This window comes from Zophobas morio, unplaced genomic scaffold (assembly GCF_036711695.1).
Source record: "Zophobas morio isolate AGI-343-1 ecotype UQ-CSIRO unplaced genomic scaffold, CSIRO_AGI_Zmor_V1 ptg000011l, whole genome shotgun sequence".
NCBI classification, from domain to species: domain Eukaryota; kingdom Metazoa; phylum Arthropoda; class Insecta; order Coleoptera; family Tenebrionidae; genus Zophobas; species Zophobas morio.
This window is the reverse complement of record NW_026972116.1, coordinates 11,521,852-11,548,968: the sequence shown is the minus strand read 5'-3', so window position 1 is coordinate 11,548,968 and position 27,117 is coordinate 11,521,852. Positions and strand designations below refer to the sequence as shown.

Sequence of the window (27,117 nt, the reverse complement as noted above, 5' to 3'; positions counted from 1 at the left end):
CGGCGCAAAAACGAAGGCGACTAAAATTGTTAATTAAAAAAATAAAATTTTATTTTGGGTAAGTAGCTAGTATTAAGTATGATAAGTTGTTTTTTATTATTATAAAATACAGATAGGCGCAACATTATTGTATTCTCAAATTTTCGGGAAAATAGGGTGAATTTTTCTTGATTCTTAAAATTTAAATGTTGGTGAAAGGATAGACATATAAACAGACGACAGACAGCACACATACAAGCGACAGACAGACAGTCAGAAACGGGGCACCTATTTTTTCGTACTCTAGGGGTCATGTAACGTCGAGAAAACGTGAAATTAGCCATTTGTTCGATGGACTTTTGACAAAATTTTCTTGCCAGCAAGAATTAAATATTTCTTGCGTTCCACATTTCCGACTGAGCTGTTTAATTCAAACTAAAATTTTCGATGGAGATAACTTTAATCTACAAGTTTTATACTGATATTAGTTATATTTTTGTACTAAATAATTTCTTTTCTACGAATTTGTGTTTTTCATAAATGGATAATCCATACCTATCTGAGCGGCTCGGTGCGTCTCCCCCCTCGACACCCAATGGGTAAAAGAAGGTAACAGATTATATATATATATATATATATGTATGTAATCCCGGAACTTTGGCACGGTCGGCACACTATGGCAACACTGTAGTAGACCAAACTCATAAACTAGTCAGTTTCGCACATAAGGAAAATACGGCATAGTTCAGCCCCTCGACGATAGATGGCCAAACAAAATTTAATTATATTTAAAAGGCACTTTGGCATTTATATTTAAAATGTTATAATTAATAAAGTTTGCGGTAAGTTTCAACAAAATTGTAAATCCAAAAAACAAAAGGATTTGTGTTACGTATAAGAATATTCTAAGTACGTCACCCTTAGAATTACTTTTTTAAAAAATAAAACATTTCGACACAATTGTTTGTATCTGGAAATTCAAAGTGGTTTTAGATGTTCCAATAGCCCAAGTCAAGCGGAAATTGAAACCTTTAACAAATAGAAAATACTAGGGAAGTAAAGGCATTATTTGTTGTCTTTATTTCGCATTTTGCTAACAGTGACCGGGACTAAAGTGTGTGCCAAACTACCTGTTGTATGCGTTCGGTACGCATTTAACAGGGAGTTTCGCATGACATTTATTTTCCCCCAAAATTTTAAATCAAAAAGGAAGTGATTTTTAAGAACAAAACACTCTATGTTACTCATAAGAATATTCTAAGCACGCTGATCATACTGTATTTGCTTAAAAAACTAGGAATTTCTATGGGATAGATTGTATCTGGGTGTGCTAATGGTTTTCGATGTTCCAATAGCCCAATTCAAGCGGGAATTGATATTACCTACAAGATATTCCTAATATAAATACAAAATTTGACAACAATCGGTGGCTCGTAGATTATCTGTATCATAATTCATAAAAATCCGGGACCGCAGACAGATGTACAGACAGACGGCCAGACAGACAGAAACGGGACACCTTCGTACTGTAGGTGTCACGGAAGGTAGAGAAAACGTAAAAGTAGAGAAAACAGCTTTTTTTAGATTTACAGTTTTGTGGAAAAATACAAATCATGCGAAACTGCCTGTTAAATACGTACCGTATGCATGCAACAGGCATTTTGGCACAAACTTATTTACCTGACAGTGTCAGCAAAATGCGAAAATTATGACAATTAATGACGTTTTTAGTTTCCAAGTATGCCACTCTTGCTGAAATTTTAAATTTTCGCTTGAATTGGTCCATTACACCATTAAAAACCTCTAATTAGTTTGTCCAATAAATACGTAAATCCCTGGCAATTTAAGCAAAATGCTAAAGTAGTGAAACTTAATTTTGTTTTTACTTCCCTAATCACTTCTGTTTGCTAAAGATGTCAATTTCCGACTGAGTGGGTCTGTTAGGACATCAGCACCCACTTAACATGTCCAGACACAATTCATAAAGTGGAAATATTCTTTTTTTTTTAAACACATTCTGCAGACTACTTACATTTAACTTGCTCAGAATATTCTTATGCGTAATATGAAGCCTTTTGTTGTTAAAAATCCCTTTTTTTGATGATGAAATATTATAGGAAAAAAAAAACATGCGAAACTGCATGTTAAATACGTACCGTATGCATGCAACAGGCAGTTTAGCACCAAAGATACCTGTCAACGTCATCAAAATACGAAAATTATTCCAATTAATTACACCCTTACTTCCCTAGTATCTCCTGTTTGTTTAAGATGTAAATTACAGTTTGTATTAGGCTATTGAAACATTAATAAACCGATTATTACGTTCAAATACATTACTTACTGCAGAAGTTGCTTGTTTTCGAAAAAATTCAGTAAGTACTGCATTATGCGTACTGTACGCAAGCAGCAACAGTTTGACACACACGCTAAAATTTATCAAAATGTCATAGTCAGCAAAATGAGAAAATTATGACAATTAATGACGTTTTTAATTTCTAAGTATATCACTTTTGCTGAAATTTTAAGTTTTCGCTTGAATTGGACTTTTACACCATTAAAAACCTCTAATTAGTTTGTCCAATAAATACGTAAATCCCTGGCAACTTAAGCAAAATGCGAAAGTAATGAAACTTAATTTTGTTTTTACTTCCCTAATGACTTCTGTTTGCTAAAGATGTCAATTTCCGACTGAGTAGGTCTGTTAGGACATCAGCACCCACTTAACATGTCCAGACACAATTCATAATGTAGAAATATTCTTTTTTTTTAATAACAAAATATAGACTGCATAACACTTACACTTAGCTTGCTCAGAATATTCTCACGCGTAATATAAAGTCTTTTGTTGTTAAAAATCCCTTTTTTTAAAGATGAATTATTTTAGGAAAATATAAAAATCATGCGAAACTGCCTGTTAAATGCGTACCGTATGCATGCAACAGGCAGTTTGGCATCCAAAATACCTGTCAAGGTCATCAAAATACGAAAATTATTACAATTAATTACACCCTTACTTCCCTAGTATCTCCTGTTTGTTTAAGATGTAAACTCCAGTTTGTATTAGGCTTTTGAAACATTAATAAACCGATTATTTCGTTCAGATACATTATTTACTGCAGAAGTTGCTTGTTTTCGAAAAAATTAAGTAAGTACTGCATATTGCGTACTGCACGCAAGCAGCAATATTCTAACCATTTTTGACACACACGTTAAAATCTTTCAAAATATCATAGTCAGCAAAATGCGAAAATTATGACAATTAATGACGTTTTTAGATTCCAAGTATGTCACTCTTGCTGAAATTTTAAATTTTCGCTTGAATTGGACAATTACACCATTAAAAACCTCTAATTAGTTTGTCCTATAAATACGTAAATCCCTAGCAACTTAAGCAAAATGCTGAAGTAGTGAAACTTAATTTTGTTTTTACTTCCCTAATCACTTCTGTTTGCTAAAGATGTCAATTTCCGACTGAGTAGGTCTGTTAGGACATCAGCACCCACTTAACATATCCAGACACAATTCATAATGTAGAAATATACTTTATTTTTAATAACAAAACATATACTGCATATTACTTACACTTAGCTTGCTCAGAATATTCTTACGCGTAATATAAACTCTTTTGTTGTTAAAAATCCCTTTTTTTAGAGATGAAATATTTTAGGAAAAAATGAAAATCATGCGAAACTGCCTGTTAAATGCGTACCGTATGCATGCAACAGGCAGTTTGGCACCAAAGATACCTGTCAAGGTCATCAAAATACGAAAATTATTACAATTAATTACACCTTTACTTCCCTAGCATCTCCTGTTTGTTTAAGATGTAAATTACAGTTTGTATTAGGCTATTGAAATATTAATAAACCGATTATTACGTTCAAATACATTACTTACTGCAGAAGTTGCTTGTTTTCGAAAAAATTAAGTAAGTACTGCATTATGCGTACATAGGCAAGCAGCAACAGTTTGACACAGACGCTAAAATTTATCAAAATATCACAGTCAGCAAAATTTTTTTTTATTTTATTTTATTTTATTCAAATGAGAAAATTATGACAATTAATGACGTTTTTAATTTCTAAGTATTTCACTTTTGCTGAAATTTTAAGTTTTCGCTTGAATTGGACTTTTACACCATTAAAAACCTCTAATTAGTTTGTCCAATAAATACGTAAATCACTGGCAACTTAAGCAAAATGCGAAAGTAGTGAAACTTAATTTTGTTTTTAATTCCCTAACCACTTCTGTTTGCTAAAGATGTCAATTTCCGACTGAGTAGGTCTGTTAGGACATCAGCACCCACTTAACATGTCCAGACACAATTCATAATGTAGAAATATTCTTTTTTTTTAATAACAAAACATATACACTTAGCTTGCTCAGAATATTCTTCCGCGTAATATAAAGTCTTTTGTTGTTAAAAATTCCTTTTTTTAACGATGAAATATTTTAGGAAAAAATAAAAATCATGCGAAACTGCCTGTTAAATGCGTACCGTATGCATGTAACAGGCAGTTTGGCACCCAAGATACCTGTCAAGGTCATCAAAATACGAAAATTATTACAATTAATTACACCCTTACTTCCCTAGTATCTCCTGTTTGTTTAAGATGTAAATTGCAGTTTGTATTAGGTTATTGAAATATTAATAAATCGATTTTTACGTTCAGATACATTATTTACTGCAGAAGTTGCTTGTTTTCGAAGAAATTAAGTAAGTACTGCATTATGCGTACTGTACGCAAGCAGCAACAATTTGACACACACGTTAAAATCTATCAAAATGTCATGGTCAGCAAAATGTGAAAATTATGACAATTAATGACGTTTTTAATTTCTAAGTAAATCACTTTTGCTGAAATTTTAAGTTTTCGCTTGAATTGGACTTTTACACCATTAAAAACCTCTAATTAGTTTGTCCAATAAATCCGTAAATATCTGGCAACTTAAGCAAAATGAGAAAGTAGTGAAACTCAAGTTTGTTTTTACTTCCCTAACCACTTCTGTTTGCTAAAGATGTCAATTTCCGACTGAGTGGTTCTGTTAGGACATCAGCATCCATTTAAGATGTCCAGACACAATTCATAATGCAGAAATATTCTTTTTTTTTTAATAAAAAAACATATACTGCAAAATACTTACACTTAGTTTGCTCAGAATATTCTTACGCGTAATATAGAGTCTTTTGTTGTTAAAAATCCCTTTTTTTAACGATGAAATATTTTAGGAAAAAATAAAAATCATGCGAAACTGCCTGTTAAATGCGTACCGTATGCATGCAATAGGCAGTTTGGCACCCAAGATACCTGTCAAGGTCATTAAAATGCGAAAATTATTACAAGTAATTACACCCTTACTTCCCTAGTATCTCCTGTTTGTTTAAGATGTAAACTCCAGTTTGTATTAGGTTATTGAAATATTAATAAATCGATTTTTACGTTCAGATACATTATTTACTGCAGAAGTTGCTTGTTTTCGAAGAAATTAAGTAAGTACTGCATTATGCGTACTGTACGCAAGCAGCAACAATTTGACACACACGCTCAAATTTATCAAAATGTCACAGTCAGCAAAATGAGAAAATTTGGACAATTAATGACGTTTTTAATTTCTAAGTATATCACTTTTGCTGAAATTTTAAGTTTTCGCTTGAATTGGACTTTTACACCATTAAAAACCTCTAATTAGTTTGTCCAAGAAATACGTAAATCCCTGGCAACTTAAGCAAAATGCGAAAGTAGTGAAACTTAATTTTGTTTTTAATTCCCTAACCACTTCTGTTTGCTAAAGATGTCAATTTCCGACTGAGTGGGTCTGTTAGGACATCAGCATCCATTTAACATGTCCAGACACAATTCATAATGCAGAAATTTTGTTTTTTTTTTTAATAACAAAACATATACAGCATAATACTTACACTTAACTTGCTCAGAATATTTTTACGAGTAATATAAAGTCTTTTATTCAATTTTGACATGTAAACAAACGTTATTTTGCCGTCAGTAGGCCACTAAAGCTTTGGTTTATCCGGTAGCACCATAAAATTTTTAAACCGCTAGCGAAATAAAATTTTTATTTTGCTGTTTTAAAACCATGGTTACCATTTCTGTAATTTCTCCAGTGTCTTGCTGCTCTTTCCATCTAAGGAACTTTTGATACACTTTCTGATCTGGTCTTTTCTGGGAGCAAGTTTTGTCGTTAGAATCTTGCATGATTTTGTAAATTTTCGATCATTTTAGTTTGTTTAAAATAAACAAACACCGTCGCCAGAGTCACATACTAGGTAAACACACACACCTGATATTGTGCACTAAATTCTACGCATATAAAACTTTTATTAGGTCGCTGTCAATTCTGACGTTTCTCGAGTCTGAACTTTGAATCACCAATTTTTTCACAATTTGGGACTTGGGGTTGTCAAAATTGAATAAAATTTTGTATTACACTCGCATTTAAAATGAATGTGTAACTCGCGGTCTTAAGGTGCTCGCGGCATACGCCGCTCTCGCCTTAAACTGACCGCTCATTAAACATTCACTTTAACCGCTTGTATAATAAATAACTATTGTTGTTAAAAATCCCTTTTTTTAACGATGAAATATTTTAGGAAAAAATAAACATCATGCGAAACTGCCTGTTAAATGCGTACCGTATGCATGCAACAGGCAGTTTGGCACCAAAGATACCTCTCAAGGTCATCAAAATACGAAAATTATTACAATTAATTACACCCTTACTTCCCTAGTATCTCCTGTTTGTTTCAGATGTAAATTGCAGTTTATATTAGGCTTTTGAAATATTAATAAACCGATTATTACGTTTAGATACATTTTTTACTGCAGAAGTTGCTAGTTTTCGAAAAAATTAAGTAAGTACTGCATTATGCGTACTGTACGCAAGCAGCAACATTTTGACACACACGCTAAAATTTATAAAATGTCATAGTCAGCAAAATGAGAAAATTTTGACAATTAATGACGTTTTTAATTTCCAAGTATATCACTTTTGCTGAAATTTTAAGTTTTCGCTTGAATTGGACCATTACACCATTAAAAACCTCTAATTAGTTTGCCCAATAAAAACGTAAATCCATGGCAACTTAAGCTAAATGCGAAAGTAGTGAAACTTAATTTTGTTTTTACTTCCTTAACCACTTCTGTTTGCTAATGATGTGAATTTCCGACTGAGTAGGTCTGTTAGGACATCAGCACCCACTTAACATGTCCAGACACAATTCATAATGTAGAAATATACTTTTTTTTAAATAACAAAACATATACTGCATAATATTTACACTTAGCTTGCTCAGAATATTCTTACGCGTAATATAAAATCTTTTGTTGTTAAAAATCCCTTTTTTTAGAGATGAAATATTTTAGGAAAAAATAAAAATCATGCGAAACTGCCTGCTAAATGCGTACCGTATACATGCAACAGGCAGTTTGGCACCAAAGATACCTCTCAAGGTCATCAAAATACGAAAATTATTACAATTAATTACACCCTTACTTCCCTAGTATCTCCTGTTTGTTTAAGATGTAAATTGCAGTTTGTATTAGGCTTTTGAAACATTAATAAACCGATTATTACGTTCAGATACATTATTTACTGCAGAAGAGTTGCTTGTTTTCAAAAAATTAAGTATGTACTGCATAATGCGTACTGTACGCAAGCGGCAACAGTTTGACACACACTTTAAAATTTATCAAAATATCAAAGTCAGCAAAATGAGAAAATTATGACAATTAATGACGTTTTTAATTTCCAAGTATATCACTTTTGCTGAAATTTTAAGTTTTCGCTTGAATTGGACCATTACACCATTAAAAACCTCGAATTAGTTTGTCCAATAAAAACGTAAATCCATGGCAACTTAAGCTAAATGCGAAAGTAGTGAAACTTAATTTTGTTTTTACTTCCTTAACCACTTCTGTTTGCTAATGATGTGAATTTCCGACTGAGTAGGTCTATTAGGACATCAGCACCCACTTAACATGTCCAGACACAATTCATTATGTAGAAATATACTTTTTTTTAAATAACAAAACATATACTGCATAATACTTACACTTAGCTTGCTCAGAATATTCTTACGCGTAATATAAAATCTTTTGTTGTTAAAAATCCCTTTTTTTAGAGATGAAATATTTTAGGAAAAAATAAAAATCATGCGAAACTGCCTGTTAAATGCGTACCGTATACATGCAACAGGCAGTTTGGCACCAAAGATACCTGTCAAGGTCATCAAAATACGAAAATTATTACAATTAATTACACCCTTACTTCCCTAGTATCTCCTGTTTGTTTCAGATGTAAATTGCAGTTTATATTAGGCTTTTGAAATATTAATAAACCGATTATTACGTTCAGATACTTTTTTTACTGCAGAAGAGTTGCTTGTTTTCAAAAAATTAAGTATGTACTCCATAATGCGTACTGTACGCAAGCGGCAACAGTTTGACACACACGTTAAAATTTATCAAAATGTCATAGTCAGCAAAATGAGAAAATTTTGACAATTAATGACGTTTTTAATTTCTAAGTATATCACTTTTGCTGAAATTTTAAGTTTTCGCTTGAATTGGACCATTACACCATTAAAAACCTCGAATTAGTTTGTCCAATAAAAACGTAAATCCATAGCAACTTAAGCTAAATGCGAAAGTAGTGAAACTTAATTTTGTTTTTACTTCCTTAACCACTTCTGTTTGCTAATGATGTGAATTTCCGACTGAGTAGGTCTATTAGGACATCAGCACCCACTTAACATGTCCAGACACAGTTCATAATGTAGAAATATACTTTTTTTTAAATAACAAAACATATACTGCATAATACTTACACTTAGCTTGCTCAGAATATTCTTACGCGTAATATAAAATCTTTTGTTGTTAAAAATCCCTTTTTTTAGAGATGAAATATTTTAGGAAACAATAAAAATCATGCGAAACTGCCTGTTAAATGCGTACCGTATACATGCAACAGGCAGTTTGGCACCAAAGATACCTGTCAAGGTCATCAAAATACGAAAATTATTACAATTAATTACACCCTTACTTCCCTAGTATCTCCTGTTTGTTTCAGATGTAAATTGCAGTTTATATTAGGCTTTTGAAATATTAATAAACCGATTATTACGTTCAGATACTTTTTTTACTGCAGAAGAGTTGCTTGTTTTCGAAAAATTAAGTATGTACTCCATAATGCGTACTGTACGCAAGCGGCAACAGTTTGACACACACGTTAAAATTTATCAAAATGTCATAGTCAGCAAAATGAGAAAATTTTCACAATTAATGACGTTTTTAATTTCTAAGTATATCACTTTTGCTGAAATTTTAAGTTTTCGCTTGAATTGGACCATTACACCATTAAAAACCTCGAATTAGTTTGTCCAATAAAAACGTAAATCCATGGCAACTTAAGCTAAATGCGAAAGTAGTGAAACTTAATTTTGTTTTTACTTCCTTAACCACTTCTGTTTGCTAATGATGTGAATTTCCGACTGAGTAGGTCTATTAGGACATCAGCACCCACTTAACATGTCCAGACACAATTCATAATGTAGAAATATACTTTTTTTTAAATAACAAAACATATACTGCATAATACTTACACTTAGCTTGCTCAGAATATTCTTACGCGTAATATAAAATCTTTTGTTGTTAAAAATCCCTTTTTTTAGAGATGAAATATTTTAGGAAAAAATAAAAATCATGCGAAACTGCCTGTTAAATGCGTACCGTATGCATGCAACAGGCAGTTTGGCACCAAAGATACCTGTCAAGGTCATCAAAATACGAAAATTATTACAATTAATTACACCCTTACTTCCCTAGTATCTCCTGTTTGTTTAAGATGTAGGGGAAGGGGGCCTAACGCGGGCATAGAGCCTAAAGCGGGCACTCTCTTTAGTTTTGGCGTTTCAAAAGATGGTGCGCCCTAACCGCGCGGACATAGTGCATCCCCCCCTGCATACTTCACATCAGTCGCCCGGGTCTCCTGCGAGTACCCAATTATGTGCTGTAATAAATAAATAATTTTCACATGGTTTTGAAAAATATTGCAAAGTGTCTCACATCTGTTTTTTCTATGTTTGTGATTTTTAAGCTAAAAATGAAATTCGTTAGTCAATTTGTGTTTATTCGGCTACCATAAGGTAGCAGTTAACTGCCACTTGTCGCATCATTTTGAGTTTAGATGTTGTTTGCAATTTTAATTGTCGAAATGGGCAAAGCGGGCAGGGCAACGCGGGCACTTGTCCGGTTTGTCCTTCTAGTGTATTTACTAAATATCTATAGTTGTTTCGAAAAGAAGAACAAAGGCAATGTGGTGTCTGTGAAACAAATTATAAAAGAAGAACTTGCTGAAGATAAAACGAAGTCTAAGAAGTGAAAAAATCAAAAAGAAAAATACGAGATATATCGCTTTAAAAAAATTATATTTCGAATTACCAAACTTCAGTCCAGAGGACCTTCATATTTATATTCATATCTAGTCTACAGTTTTTACAAAAAAAAAAAAATATGAAGTTGAGCAACTTTTACATCACACTTTAATCGGCACATTGATGCATTTTTTGACGAAGTGCTGAAGAGGTTTGCATTTTGAGATAGAAGGTCCTCTGGGAAAAGTGTCAGCTTTCTTTTGATACCAATTATAATCCTAAAAAAATCCATGACTGAGGTAAATAACTCTCGAAAAGTCAAAATCTATTAAAATGAGCTTACTTAACTTCTGGTTTGGTTGCAGATTTCAGTATTTCTAAAATGCAATTCCGGAAACCCCGACACTGTTTTCAATGTATTTAGTATAGAGCGAAACCGAACCAGACGACAACCTTAACCTTTGCCTGGTTTGCCCTAGCTGAATGCCCGCTTTAGGCCTTCCCGTAGGGCAAAGCGGGCAGTTGTAAAGATTTAGTTATCTGCTTCTAACTTTTTTTTTAATAAACTTTCTTCAATTTTAGTTATGCATCATTGAAAAGGGTTAAATCAAGCATTATAATATAAAAATTTAAAGGATCTAGATTATCCATAAACTACTTTTTTTAATATTTTTCCTTATGGTGCCCGCTTTGGGCCCTCTTCCCCTAAATTGCAGTTTGTATTAGGCTTTTGAAACATTAATAAACCGATTATTACGTTCAGATACATTATTTACTGCAGAAGAGTTGCTTGTTTTCGAAAAAATTAAGTATGTACTGCATAATGCGTACTGTACGCAAGCGGCAACAGTTTGACACACACGTTAAAATTTATCAAAATATCAAAGTCAGCAAAATGAGAAAATTATGACAATTAATGACGTTTTTAATTTCCAAGTATATCACTTCTGCTGAAATTTTAAGTTTTCGCTTGAATTGGACCATTACACCATTAAAAACCTCTAATTAGTTTGTCCAATAAAAACGTAAATCCATGGCAACTTAAGCTAAATGCGAAAGTGGTGAAACTTAATTTTATTTTTACTTCCTTAACCACTTCTGTTTGCTAATGATGTGAATTTCCGACTGAGTAGGTCTGTTAGGACATCAGCACCCACTTAACATGTCCAGACACAATTCATAATGTAGAAATATACTTTTTTTTTAAATAACAAAACATATACTGCATAATACTTACACTTAGCTTGCTCAGAATATTCTTACGCGTAATATAAAGTTTTTGTTGTTAAAACTCCCTTTTTTTAGAGATGAAATATTTTAGGAAAAAATAAAAATCATGCGAAACTGCCTGTTAAATGCGTACCGTATGCATGCAACAGGCAGTTTGGCACCAAAGATACCTCTCAAGGTCATCAAAATACGAAAATTATTACAATTAATTACACCCTTACTTCCCTAGTATCTCCTGTTTGTTTCAGATGTAAATTGCAGTTTATATTAGGCTTTTGAAACATTAATAAACCGATTATTTCGTTCAGATACATTTTTTACTGCAGAAGTTGCTAGTTTTCGAAAAAATTAAGTAACTACTGCATTATGCGTACTGTACGCAAGCAGCAACATTTTGACACACACGCTAAAATTTATAAAATGTCATAGTCAGCAAAATGAGAAAATTTTGACAATTAATGACGTTTTTAATTTCTAAGTATATCACTTTTGCTGAAATTTTAAGTTTTCGCTTGAATTGGACCATTACACCATTAAAAACCTCGAATTAGTTTGTCCAATAAAAACGTAAATCCATGGCAACTTAAGCTAAATGCGAAAGTAGTGAAACTTAATTTTGTTTTTACTTCCTTAACCACTTCTGTTTGCTAATGATGTGAATTTCCGACTGAGTAGGTCTATTAGGACATCAGCACCCACTTAACATGTCCAGACACAATTCATAATGTAGAAATATACTTTTTTTTAAATAACAAAACATATACTGCATAATACTTACACTTAGCTTGCTCAGAATATTCTTACGCGTAATATAAAATCTTTTGTTGTTAAAAATCCCTTTTTTTAGAGATGAAATATTTTAGGAAAAAATAAAAATCATGCGAAACTGCCTGTTAAATGCGTACCGTATACATGCAACAGGCAGTTTGGCACCAAAGATACCTGTCAAGGTCATCAAAATACGAAAATTATTACAATTAATTACACCCTTACTTCCCTAGTATCTCCTGTTTGTTTAAGATGTAAATTGCAGTTTGTATTAGGCTATTGAAACATTAATAAACCGATTTGTACGTTCAGATACATTATTTACTGCAGAAGTTGCTTGTTTTCGAAAAAATTAAGTAAGTACTGTATAATGCGTACTGTACGCAAGCAGCAACAGTTTGACACACACGTTAAAATTTATCAAAATGTCACAGTCAGCGAAATGAGAAAATTATGACAATTAATGACGTTTTTAATTTCTAAGTATATCATTTTTGCTGAAATTTTAAATTTTCGCTTAAATTGGACCATTACACCATAAAAAATCTCAAGATGTCAATTTCCGACTGAGTTGGTCTGTTGGAACATCAGCAACCACTTAACATGTCCAAACACAATTTATAATGTGATGTTTTTTTTTAATGAAAAAAATATATATACTGTACGTATAATACTTACAGTTACCTTGCTCCGAATATTCTTACGCGTAATATAAAGTCTTTTGTTGTTAAAAATATTTTTTTTAATGATTAAATATTTTAGGAAAAAATAAAAATCATGCGAAACTGCCTGTTAATTGCGTACCGTACACATGCACCAGGCAGTTTGGCACACAAGAAAATAGCTGTCAGTCACCAAAATACGAAAATTTAAACAGTTAATAATGCCTTTGGTTCCCAGTACTAGAATTGTTTGTTAAAAATTTGAATTACTGCTTGAATTGGTCGCCGAACTTTGGCATTATTCACTATTTTCCGATTTTGCTTATGATAAATATTCTCATATTGCCATCTACCTGTGGAAAGAAGAAATTCTGCTTTCAATAAATGATTTTCTGTTGCATGTTTGTCGATCCTTTACCATGTTGCCAAATCACGTGCCGAACTGCCGACCGGGTGCGGTGGTAGTTTGGCACCAGTGCGAAAGTGCACAAAATATGCCAAACTGACTGAAATTTACTCGAAAAATGTGCGGAAAAGCCCACTTTATGAACATATATATATATATATATATATATATATATATAAATGGATAATAACGTAAGCTCTATCTGAAAGGAAAACTTTACTTGTAGAAGACAAAATACAGTTTTTACTTTCCGAGTGTAAGCTAAGGAAGTATAGTAATCGAGTCCATCGGCCGAATTGCCACTTTCATATTTTCTCTATATGTCATGAGTTCATGACCTCTAGAGTACGAAAAAAGTGGTCTCCCGTCTGTCTGTCTGTCTGTCTGTCAGTCTGTCTAGTGTCTGTATTCATTTTTATTAGACAAGTAATTTCCAAAACTACTGGACCGATTGTTGTCAAATTTTGTATGTATATTAGTAACATCATGTAGATGGTTAAATACTAACTAAAATTTGGCTAACCTGGAGATGATATCATCTCTAAAATTTATGATAAAACTTTTTTTTTTTAATTTTACAAAATAAGATACTCCTGCTCTTGTGGTGTGTGAATCCGTGTCGAATTTTCCACCCTAGACATCTAGAAATTTTGGAAAAAATTCAAAACTGAATAACAATGCATATTTTGCAATATAACTTTGAAACTGCAAAACCGAATGCTCTGAAATCTTGTAAATAAGACTATCGTAGTCATGGTAAATCGTTAAGCGAAATTTATTCGTTTATCCCCTCCCAAAAAATTGATGACATCCTCTCAAAATTTTGCCGAATAAATCCTATCTAAAATGTGCAAAATATGATAATATATTTGCATTAAAAATTTGGGTGACTCATACAAATTAATGAAAGTCATTTTTTTTATTAAATCAGGAACGGCTCATTTCGTTTTCCCGAAAATTTGGGAATCATTAGTATTACACTGCACCTATCCAAAGTGATATTCGTGTCTTTGCAAAAATGTTGATGACGTCATCATAAAATTCTGTTAAGGGAAAACTCATTTGGAACGTACGCCCAGCATGCTTCTTTACATTTACTTTAACGTTACATACATATCTTTATTTTAACTTATAAGGGTTCTCACAAAAAAATAAAATTCGCATAATCAAATTTTATAATTTTTCGAAAAAGCAGGATTTGTTTCATTGTATTTTAGGGGCGAAAGAAGTTCTATCGAAATGAACTTCGACCAGTTTTTTGGTTTGCATTTGCAAATTTCAATGAGAATAAAAATAGGTTTCAAAGTTATTATTAAAATATGAATTCGTTTAGCACTCAAATGTAATTGGGATTAAGTGTAAAAATGTTTCTTCTTTGACTTGACAGATAATAACTATAATTTAAATAAGAAGAGTTTTCATAATTTTAGCATCATCATACACTTTAGTTAAGAAATATGTCGATATATATGCCACATGATTGAGGAAAAAGTCGTCTAGGAGCACAACCGCCTTCATGTTAATCGCTTTAACATTTACATTCAAATAACTGTCAAAATCGCGTCTAAAATTTGTGTTATTGGATGCAATTTTATCGGTTCTGTTTATTCTTTGACAAAATAAGGCTGTTTGCTAAATTTTCTTTGTGATTTTTTACTTCGAACATACATATCTTTTGGTAATATTTTTAAACTTAACAGAACGCTGTGTAGAAAAAAAATTGAAATATGATAATTTATGGAATAATAATAGTGAAAGATCATACGTTTTAGCATGCTAGTGAGTTTAACGTATTTGGTGCTTACCTTTGTTCTGTTTGAGAATTACAACACACAAGCTAAATACCATTTAATCGAAAAATAAGTTCTCTAGAACGCCATGAAATTTACTTTTGAACTAATGATGTTGGCAACACCAACGCTTAAGTTGGGGTTAAAAAACAGTCAAATAAAGTGCCAAATAGCTGCAATGCCGACATCATTATTTTAAAAATAAATTCCATGGTCTACTAGACGACTTTTTTTCGGTCGTATGGTAATCGTGTAATATTATAGGGTGATATTAAGTTAGATGCCACCAGAGACCAGTAAAAATTTAATAATTTATTGGAAACTTATCAGCTTACATTTTAATGGCCATTTTTGACAATATTTACTAATATAGACCTCTGTATAGTGAAAAGTGTGGTATTTTAAGGCAGCTTTAACTAACAATTTAAGCAACTTTGTTAAGCCCAGAGGATAGACAAGAATTTTTAGTGAATCTAGTAGTACACAATTTTCCAGAGATTTGGTAAATAAGAATTGGCTTCAATTATACAAGGTGTGTCACTAATTGGGCGCCCCTCGATATCTCATTAAAAATAGAAAAAAATAAGGCTGCACAATTCTTTGGGGACCATATGCCGAAATTATTTTCACATATACAAAGTGTTCCGTTTTTAAAACATAAGACACAACTTAGCTTTTTCAAATGGAATTTTTTATGTATTCTGATTGACCACTTTTTAGGTTCAATAATCATAGTCTATTTTCGAAATTGTGATTCGACATTGCCAAGTTATTCCAATTTTGTTGAAATTTTTTAGCGATGGAAGGGGAATATTGTGTGTAATATTGTACGCGCTTTATTGTGGTGTAAATAAAATTAGGCTTTTATGTACAGAGTATTTATAAAAAAATGTGTAATTTCAAAATTTTCAAATAATGATGTTTCAGTTTTTTCATAGAATACCCTGCATTTCTTTTTTAGGGAACACACCGACATATTGTAAGAAAGAGAACAAAAAATAAAGTAAGATGCAGTAATAAAATACGGCGTGACCTATGCAACACAGATCTTAAAAATAACGTTATTATATTTTTTTCTGTGAACCCTTGCATTGCTAAAAAAATTTTAAAAATCGTAATAACTTGGCAACGTTGCCTCAAAATTGCAAAATAAACTATGGTTATAAAGCCAAGGAATAGGCTAATAAGAATATGCAAAAATATATTCCCAGGAATCAGAGACAACAACTTGGAGTTTTTCAAGGGAGGATTTTAGGTTCCACATTATTTACGCTATAATCAAACGATTTATGTCAAAATATTAATAATCATTCTCATATTACACTATATGCGATGATACAATGAGATACTTCTCTCCGGAAAATAATATGTAACGATACATTAAGTCAGTTTAAACAAGGAGAAGACTACGTAATTAATTATTATACAATAGATTTGGACGATAGATGATAGATTGTAGTTTACACAAAATTTTGCAACCTACGGTCTGTCAAAAATATTCCTACTGTTTTAAAATAAACATTTTTATCAACCAAAACTTTTCAAAAGCTTTGTAGTTTTTGCAGCATTATGCATTAGTACAAAGTTTAAAATTCCGTTTGGAGAAAAACTACATCGAACTAACGAATGTTGATGTCGTAAAAATGAATTGTTGAAAAAGATTTAAAATTGATAGCGAAATGGAACCAGCTATGGTAAATATTATTATTATGGTGAAGTAACGTAAATAATGTTTGAAATTTTGTGCTGTAAATTTGTTATTAAAACGTAGATCATTTTAAACTTAAACGTACCTAATGCATTTTGTCAGCATGTCTAACCAAATTGAATGACAATTATAAGATAAAGAAATTTTAAATGGTAATTGAAAACTTATGGCGTATTTTAATTGAAATTGCGAAATGTTTTCTAGTGAACAGACAAAATTGAATAGTCATCTTATCATCTTTTAATTAATCGATTTGACCAACAAAACTATGTACTATACGTATACTGAATATTCATATGCCACACGAGTAAATACATATCTAACAACTGTTTCTCTTTATTTATTATCAACACAATATTTGCATTAATTTTCCAAATAATATTATAGAATATTCTACGTTTACTGTTATAAATAATGTAAACAGGAAAACTCACCAGTTTTAAAATTCTACTTATCTAGTTGATGTCATTCTTGCAATATTAGGTAATATTAAATTAACCTTTGCCTTCACCTTTTAATTTTTGATCCGGTATAGCAAAAAACCTGCATGCTAACAGAATGTGTCTGGTTTAAGGTCAAGAAAATCGCGATTTTGTTTAGACTGACTAATTAATTAATATTTGCACATACACTACAAGCGGTAGCAACCAAGAAAATTTATTACGTGATGACAAACAGTAATTACCTTCACTAGAACTCAGTACGTCTCCTAAAAGGTCTCTGATTAAAAACGATTTATGCTCCTGCATTTCTTACTATAATTAATAACAGACTTCACTTTCACATTGTAAAAAATGAACGATTTAAATTATTTAAAGATGTCCACTTTTAGAAAACTCGTTTTAACGGTGACAGTGATGTGATGATAAATGACAAGTTAAGTTGTAAGCGGTGTCAACCACAGCATCCCTAATAAACTTCACCCCTGCGACTTTAACTCCACCCTTCGCATTATGAGGCTCCACCTTTTAATGGTGCAACGGGAGCGACGCGACGTCCGATCAAATTATTTTATAAATGTACGACGATTTGAGCATTCAAACACCGTCATTTTGTCTGTGAAAGAATGAGTTCAGTTTTTGAATAAATAAATAGCGGATTAAGAATGGGGTCATTGTGAGCGAATTGTCCTTATTATTTTAATCCGTGTTTCTCACTTGTAATATTTATATCATTATTTATTTTGACACATAACATATACCACTAAGTTGTTGAAAAATTTACGCACTCACCAAACAACTTTTTTAAATAACAATAACAAATTTAACATCACTGAAAAGGTTTTTTTATCAAACAAAATTTAGTAAATGTCATCCATTCACTTTTTTCTGGTAAAAAGTAATTTATTTCCAAGTATTCATGTAGTCTTTCACTTACGTCGAATTAAACATTACCTTGTTTCACACATTTTTTCTACCTTAATGATATAATCTGATTTTACGTTTTCTTTGTGCTTCACAGTTCGTGGAATATAAATATGCAAATTTCCGTGTGCCGTACCTGTTGTAAATGGAAGAGATAATTTCTAAAGCACAAATGAGTTCAAATTTTAAGTTTACCTTAAAATTCTTCTAAAACGTTAACTAAAGTTCATTTGTTCATTTATACACTCTCTGATGATATAATTTTGTCCGTAAAATCTTAAAAAATAGAACGTAACAGTTGAGTTTATCTGTGGAGAAATAAAAGACCAGATTTTATTTTTTAGATTTAGTTAAATAATAATAATCAATATCAGAAAAATATTTGATGAATCAATTATTCATTTTCACGGTTAGTTAGAAAATGGCTCATTTATTGCTTTAAAACAATGTAACAAAAAATGGTCACTTATGTTATATGTAAAAATGTGTTTATTTTGTGCATCCTCCTCAAAATGTTTATGACGTCATTTTGAAGACTATAAAATCAATCTTTACTAAAAAGTCTCCTAGAATACAGAATGGCTTGTGATGTAGTAGCATTTCTTTTTTTTTAGAATTTGCTTATGTAATAAATATATTGTTTATTTTTTGAACATCAGAAACGACTCACCTAAACTCTTTCGTAAAGTTTATTTATTTATTTTTTTATTGAATAAATGAAAAACGGCTGATCTAATTTTATTAAAATTCTGGGAATACAGTAACCTTATCCGTAGTGTTACATTGCATATATAAACATAAATATATTTATCCTCACCAAAAAATATAACGTCATCGGACAAAATATTAAATAAATTGGTAGTGAATGATACTGCGTAGTACGTCTGGAGAACCGCATGTTTCCAGTATAAGTTTGGGAAGTATTGTAATAGAATGTAATTTCCTATTTTTTCGACAGTTCACAGTTCGCAGAATACGAACATGTGGGTCTCTTAGTTTTCGTCTGGACGATTACTGTACTTTAACATTATCGTGTTGATTGTAAAATGCTAATTAAAATTCGTATGTGACATGTGTGTGCCTTTATTTTTAATTTAATAATGTACCAAAAAAGAAGAGTAAAATTTTATAGTTTGTTTAAAACAAACTTTAACAATATACTACTATTAATTTAACGATGACAGAGCACTGATTTGTTTCATACTTCTCAGTGCTCAGTCACATATTTCTACCTTTTTTTTCTTTTTTTGAATTAATATTTTTTGCACATTCTGTTAACATTTTAACATTTAAAAACAAGTAATTTTTCATGATATTTTTGTAATTATAATAAGTGAAAATAAAATATCTCGAGAAAAAACTGTATTTATAAATAAAACGCTGGAAGCAGCACAGAAACTTGAAACCATTTTTGAAATTTCATTACTTGTAATTCAGTGTGTTTTTAAGGTTGACTTAGCTAAAAAAACAAATATTTATATGTAAAAATTAGTAACAGACAAATTTATAAAATATTGACTGAAAAAAAGTAGTAAAACATGCATAGTAATGTCCATTAAAATCGAGGAAATGGTTTCATAGCGTAATTATCAAATTTTTGAATATTTTACAAGGAATCTCATTTGTGTCAACACAGAAAAAACTTCGTTTTAAAATTCATTATAAATATTTTTAAATTTCAATTGTAAAATGAAACCCTTATGATTTTATAGTAGAGTATACGATTAATGGACCACTGACAGTGAAATGAACAAATCCAACATGTTCTAGATTAAAACAGTTATCAAGTTACAATCATCTGCCAATATAATCAGAGAAATAGTTCCTCGAATTATAAAAATAAAGATTTCCAGGAATAACTTAAAAAAATGTATACACATTTTGGGTCCATCTTTAGAGTGGGGAATATGATAAGATTGCGATCTTTTTAGTTTAGTTTTGTCTATATAACGCCAACCTGATCGCCAAAACTCATCGACTTTTTTGTGTTTTCAGTGTTGTGGGGTAATAAACATTATAGTGTTATCGTATAAGAAGATCCTAGTTTTTTTTGCAATTGATTCATCGTTTAGTGTAAGTTAACTGAACTATTGCAGTTAAATTATTGTTTGTAATTGACAGAGTAACTAAGACCACCAAAGTTAATGTGAGCCACAACATGAGTTCTGTGAAGAATTTTTATAATCAAGGCTCGAAAAAGGTAAGATGTCCTAGTGATATTGGCACCAAAAATAAGGCCACTAAGAACAGTTACATCTGACACATTTTAAATCCCAATGTGGTGTTATGTCCTAGAGTACAGACGCGCAACCCCAAGAGAATTTGTATTAAAATGGGTTTTCATTTAGACCTAGTAACCTTATAGATCTTAAGGTCTTCCGTCGCTACTGGCTTCTTCACAAAGGGAATATTAAATACTATCCCCACGTGTCGTCCGACACCAGCAGTTCGGGATTCGAGCTGCCCTTACTACTCGTTACCCAAAGTAGCATTATAAACCTTCCTCCGATACTGGATATCGTGCAAATTATTTATTACATGTAGGGCTATATGTATAGCCTTCTCAAATAGAAGACTTTAATGTCCTCGTACTTCTGTAGGCGGGTCAAGATCTGTTCTGTAGAAAATAACCTCTGAATTTTACTCTTAACTTTACGTCTATACTGACTCTCCGATTCCTGTCGCCATTCTCGTCATCAGTGTTGTGAGTTTATGGCTTTATTACTCAAATTACTATTAGATTCTACGATTCTACACTAGTATATTATGCAATAATATTTAACCCATTCACAATGTCCATTCGTTCAACAGTACTCCGAGTCTCTTATCACGCCACCACTCTTCGCTTGAGGTTACAAATTTGTGCTCTGGGACATGACATCTAAAGACATAAAAACAGTTGTAAAATGTTTGAATATTTGATTAATCGAGAACTCTTAACTACTTCAGGCTCCGCTGTACGTTGATTTTCAATAATAAAAAACTAAGTTTTTCATTTTTTGTGTTTTTATAAATCAAGATTGTCAGTTATTTATGCAAATTTCGGAAACAGTTATTGTCGGAAAAATTTCTTTTAATGTATCTCATTTCGGACAAAAAACATCGCTGATGTTTCTCAGTTGCTGTCTAGAGTTCTGTAACCTGAAAACAATGGCGAAAACGGCGTCTCGAAATTTCCATAAATAACGCCGATATTGATTTTTAAAAACACGTGATGAAAAATTTCACCAAAATGCGGAAAAGAAGATGATAAACTGTTTACAAAAACTGCTTTTGCGTTATATAGCACAGATTATATTTAAAATTTCGTAGTAAGTCTGTTAATAATCGAGATTTTACATTGTGAAAATTTTTGGAAAATCCCACGCGTCAAATGTAGGTAGCTGACGCCAGTAGTTTCCCGAACTCCGAGGTGGTGGTGATGACATCCCCGCCTTGGGCGACACTGGAGGGGAATGAGAGGACGTCAGTACCACTTTGGACACAAGTTGTGCACGTTGTTAATCTTTTATATTTTCAAATAAATTCATTAAAGACTTTTCTGGCTTATAGAGCAGCCTTCCGCTTTATCCGAAGTATCTGGTGCGTTAAGTGATAAAGTTTGGTTAGTGTAAAACTACGATTATTATTTTGTGCGTGTTTGTGCGACAATGAGCCGCCAGTACGCAGAAAAACGAAACCGAACGCGTCGATCGGATTATCGCGACGAGGAAACGTCCCGTCGACGATCCCGATGAAGATCTCGGTCAAAATCCCGATCAAGACGGCGTCTCAATAGCTCCCATAGAGAAGTCGCCGAAAATACCGCCCGACTTCAGAAGTTGGAGACGATGATAGAGAATTTATTGCGACGTGATTCCACAAGCAGTGAACCCAGTCAAACGCTGGTGAGGATGACGGTCAAGAGTGATTGCATCCCAGAATTTACGCCAGGAAAACCGAACCAATCAGCACTCAAGTGGGTCAATAAAATCGATCAGCTCGCTCAAGTCAATAGATGGGACGAAAGCACCACAGTACAGCTGATGCAGAACCGTTTAGCGGGACTCGCCCGCACATGGTATGAAAATTTGACCACTTATACGTACTCTTGGAATGAATGGAAACCGCTCCTTGTGAAAACGTTTCCCGATCAACACGATTTTGCTATAACATTGCGCAATCTGGTTCAACGCGAAAAACGGCCTGACGAACCGATGACGCAATATGACTTCGATAAAATGAAATTATTACAAGCCTGAGTGAATTTCTTTCATTGCTGGGAACGGACAGAAGAGACAACAAAAATGAACCCTCCAAGCCAAAAGTAGCAATTGTAACTTGCTGGGTCACGATACCAGCAAATGTCGAAAGACAAAGAGTTCAAAGCAGGGTTCTAAGTCAGAAGTTAAGATAGTAGACTCAACGAAGGCCAATCAAGAATGCTACTTTGTTGAATGCAAAGTCAATGACGTTCTGGTACAAGGATTTATTGACACCGGTTGCAGCATTGTGACAATTAGAGAAACTACAGCGACTCAATTGAATCTGAAACTGTCCATATCTACTCAGTGTGTTAAAGGGTACGCGGGTGGTATGACCAAGCCTTTAGGAGAAAGCACCATAAAGTTCGAAGTAGATCTAATGGGTGCCGATGTTACAGCCCATGTCGTTCGCGATGATGTACAAACCGTTCCGATTATTGTCGGCCAAACTTTTTTAAATCAGTGTAATTGTACGATGGTACTCCGAGATAATCATGTATCCAGCTCTAGATGAGTTACCGCCGCAAAAGATACACTTGAGGTCGAAGATTACTACTGTTATTCCACCTCAAACAATTGCTTTCATGGAAGTATGTTGTGAGGAAGATTACTCTGGTGATGTTTACTTGGAACCGACAATGAGGCAGCAACCAGGATTCGAATACACGATACCTTGTTGTGTGACGTCTATTGCTGGAGTGATTCCCATTCACAACTACTCGCAGAACGCCTCAGAATTCAAGCAAGATCAGCTATTGGCTCGTGGTGTGCCAGCAGAAGAAGTTCTTCTAGAAGGGGTAAGCAATTTGACTATTCATGCATGTAACCTACAACCCTTCCAGTTAAACGATGTATTACCACAGTTAGGCCCAAAATTAGATAGTAATGAGCAATTGGAAGTATTACATTTGTTGAATGAATTTCGGGACTGTTTCGCTGTGGGTCCCGGTCAGATAGGAAAAACCAACGCCACCGAAATGCGCATTAATTTGCATGACAATACGCCTGTTATATATCGCCCATATCGCCTCTCGTACCCTGAGAGAGAAATAGTAAGACAAAACGTCCAAGTTCTAGAAGAGAATGCGGTTATATGAGCATCCCAGTCACCCTATTCCAGTCCAATACTTCTGATAAAAAAGAAGACAGGCGATTATCGTATGTGCATAGACTACCGCGCCTTGAATTCGAAAACGGTAAAAGATCGATACCCTTTGCCACGAGTTGATGATTATTATTTAGAACAAATGCACAATAGTACTTATTTTACGACATTAGACCTTGCTCAGGGATATCATCAAGTAAAGGTAGCCGATGATTCCATTCCTAAAACCGCATTCATAACTCCGGATGGACACTACGAATATTTGAGAATGCCATTTGGCCTAGCAAACGCTCCTGCGGTTTTCCAACGCGCAATTAACAGTATTCTTGGACAAATGCGGCTCAAAACTGCTTTTGCGTACCTGGATGACATTTTTATACCATCGCATACTTTTACAAAGGGTCTAGAATCTTTACGCGAAGTACTCTCCTTGTTTCGAAATGCTGGGATGACATTTCGGCTTACTACATGTCATTTTTTTTATGATAAGCTTGAATATCTTGGACACGAGTTGAGTTGTAGAGGGGTTCAACCTGGCCAAGCAAAGATTCAGGCTGTAAGTGAATATCCTAAACCGCGAAACGTGCATCAAATTCGGCAGTTTATAGGGTTGACATCATATTTTCGACGGTTCATCAAAGGTTTTGCAACGATAGCTAAACCTTTGACTAACCTGACCAAGAAGGACGTACCCTTTTCGTGGACAGAGCAACAAGAAGACGCTTTTCAAACCCTGAAGCGCAAACTAGTTGAACGGCCGGTCCTGGCCTTGTACGATAGAGAAGCCATTACCGAGTTGCACACTGACGCCTCTAAACATGGTCTTGGAGGAGTGCTGCTACAGCGACAACACGATGGATCCTTACGACCAATTTGCTACTACAGTAGACAGACTACCCGGACACTACCACTCGTACGAGTTGGAAACCTTAGCGGTAGTTGATTCGATTAGACGTTTTCGAATGTATTTGTTGGGTCTGCCGTTTACTGTAGTCACGGATTGTAATGCTCTAAGAACCGCAATGACAAAGCGTGATTTGATCCCTCGAATCGGACGTTGGTGGCTACTCATTCAGGAGTATGATTTTAAAGTAGAATATCGTGCAGGGTTGAAGATGGCTCACGTTGAAGCACTAAGTCGCAATAGTTTGGCAGGGGCACATGCTGACGACGATCCCCATATTTATAATATAAGTTTAAGTGATAGCGACTGGATTCTTAAACGATGAGAGCTGTAAGAATATTCACCAGCTACTGACACGCAAACGAGTCGATAGAGAAGGAAAACGAATACACGCAGAGTTTGTTTTACAAAACCATCGAGTGTTTAAGCGGACAAACGAAGGCAATAGATGGGTTGTTCCTAAAACAGCACGAAGTCAGATCATTTTCTACCATCAAGACAATCTTGGACATCCTGGAGCGGAAAAGACGTTGAAACTCGTAATTCAAAAATATTGGTTTTCCAAAATGAGAAAGTAAGTTAAGCGCTATATACCCTGTTGTCTGGCCTGTATGTATAACAAGGAACCGACCGGAAGACAACCAGGATTCTTACACCCAATTCCGAAATTTGATGTACCGATGCATACCATCCACATAGACCATCTGGGTCCTTTTGTTACTAGCTCTCGCAAGAACACTCAACTGATTACGGCTATCGATGGGTTCACAAAGTTTGCTTTTCTCATTTTCTCAAGGCGGTCCGAAATACATCGGTAGGTCCGGTGTTGACGTTTTTAAACGAAATCTTTAACTTGTTTGGCGTACCCCAACGAATTGCTTGTGATAGGGGAGGTTGTTTTACGAGCAAACGATTTGTCGAATATTGCCGGTCACTGGGCATAAAAATTAATCATAACGCTACAGCAACCCCACGAGCGAATAGTCAAGCCGAGAGGTATAACAGAACCATTTTAAGTGCCTTATCTACTTCTTCGGATGATGAAACTAAATGGGATCAAACCATTGCGCAGATCCAGTTTGGTATGAATAGGACCATCAATAAAACGACCAATAAGACTCCTTACGAATTTTGGGGTACATGCCTCGACAAGCTAACGACTCATTTCTCAGTGCTGAAGTCTGCACAACAAATTATGATAGCGATCTAAACAAGACAAGAGAAAAGACCAGTCAACGAATTGTTGACAAGCAAGATCAACAAAAAATGCAATACGATGCAAAACGAAAGGCAGCCCCTGAGTTCCGAGTTGGGCAACGAGTTCTAGTTCGGAAAGTAATCCCGGCAAACGATGGGAAAAGTAGAAAGTTGCTACAAAAGTACAGTGGGCGATACGAGATCTTGAAAAGACTAGATTCCGATCGCTATGTGGTACGTGAACTCCCTGGCTCAACACGCTCGCGGCGACCTTATGAGGGTGACAAACTTAAGTTATACTTACGAAACGTTAACAGAAACAGACGAGAGTCGTAGCGATGCCGATGAGTCTGATGACGTGCTGGACGCAGCACGTACAGCAGAATAGGGGCAAAATGATTTGCTTTTATACAATCTAGCAAATACGTTGCTAATAGGTCGCTTGTATACGTTTCTATTTTTTGTTTGATACGAATAGCAAATACGTTGCTGATACGAGCTAACAAACACGTTGTTAACACACCGTCCCGATACAAGTTAGCTGCATATGTTGTGGCAAGTACGTTGTTACACAACAGTGCTATTACGAGTTAGCACTCAACGCTACCTATGCGTGGCTCGTGGATGATGTGACACGATCATATCCGACACATTGCCAAAGTAATTAATCGATTTACCCAAGTACTATCAACGAGTAATGACGCTGACTATCTGACGCTTGCGACTTACTACGACAACGAACTCTATTAATGGTGTCTCATATATTGAACATTTATTGATACTATAGGCCGAGGTGTAAGCGGCAACGCGCCATCCATTACTGGCGTCACCATCCAATGCTGACGCCAGTAGTTCCCCGAACTCCGAGATGGTGGTGATATCACCGCTTTGGGCGACGCTGGAGGGGAATGAGAGGACGTCAGTACCACTTCGGACACAAGCTGCGCACGTTGTTAACCGTTTATATTTTCAAATAAATTCATAAAAGACTTTTCTGGCTTATAATACTATCTTTCAAATTTATGCCTACATCAAATACGAAGTCCAAATTGTTTTGACTTTCTTTTAGTTTCATGTTCATTCAAAAGTCTTTTATTTGTAGATATTAACTGACATCTATGAAGTTAAAAAAAGGATGCAAAATCTTCATTAAAAAAAATTACAGTTAAATAGATTCACTCAAAATAGTCAAAATCTTAAAACAATTGCCTGAAGTAGTATAAGGTTTTTTCGAAAAATTTAAGGATAGTGATATCGGATAATGATACATTATTTTCTGCAATCACGGTTAAAGTCAGTTGCCAAGTGGTCATCTCTACGATTGTACATACTTCAAGTAGAATGAAACTTGAACTAATTGAAAATTT

At 33.7% G+C, this 27,117-nt stretch overlaps 2 protein-coding genes across 4 annotated transcripts in view; one reads left to right on the top strand and one right to left on the bottom strand.

The window, feature by feature from the left end:
• Positions 1-27,117, bottom strand: part of LOC135126915 (barH-like 2 homeobox protein) — a 59,729-nt gene that overhangs the window by 2,314 nt on the left and 30,298 nt on the right. For 2 of the 3 annotated variants that reach the window (XM_064053145.1, XM_064053146.1), the window contains exon 1: positions 17,622-17,770. The exons of the other annotated variant lie outside the window; for it this stretch is intronic. In XM_064053145.1, the coding sequence (XP_063909215.1) occupies positions 17,622-17,685 (64 nt within the window). In that variant the 5' untranslated portion in view covers positions 17,686-17,770. Of the gene's footprint in view, positions 1-17,621; positions 17,771-27,117 lie in introns of those variants that run through there. 3 annotated transcript variants of the gene reach the window in all.
• LOC135126914 (uncharacterized) overlaps positions 20,412-27,117 on the top strand; it is an 81,198-nt gene continuing 74,492 nt past the window's right edge. Inside the window, exon 1 of the mRNA XM_064053139.1 lies at positions 20,412-20,500. The gene's annotated coding sequence lies outside the window, so the exon portion shown is untranslated. The remainder of the gene's footprint in view (positions 20,501-27,117) is intronic.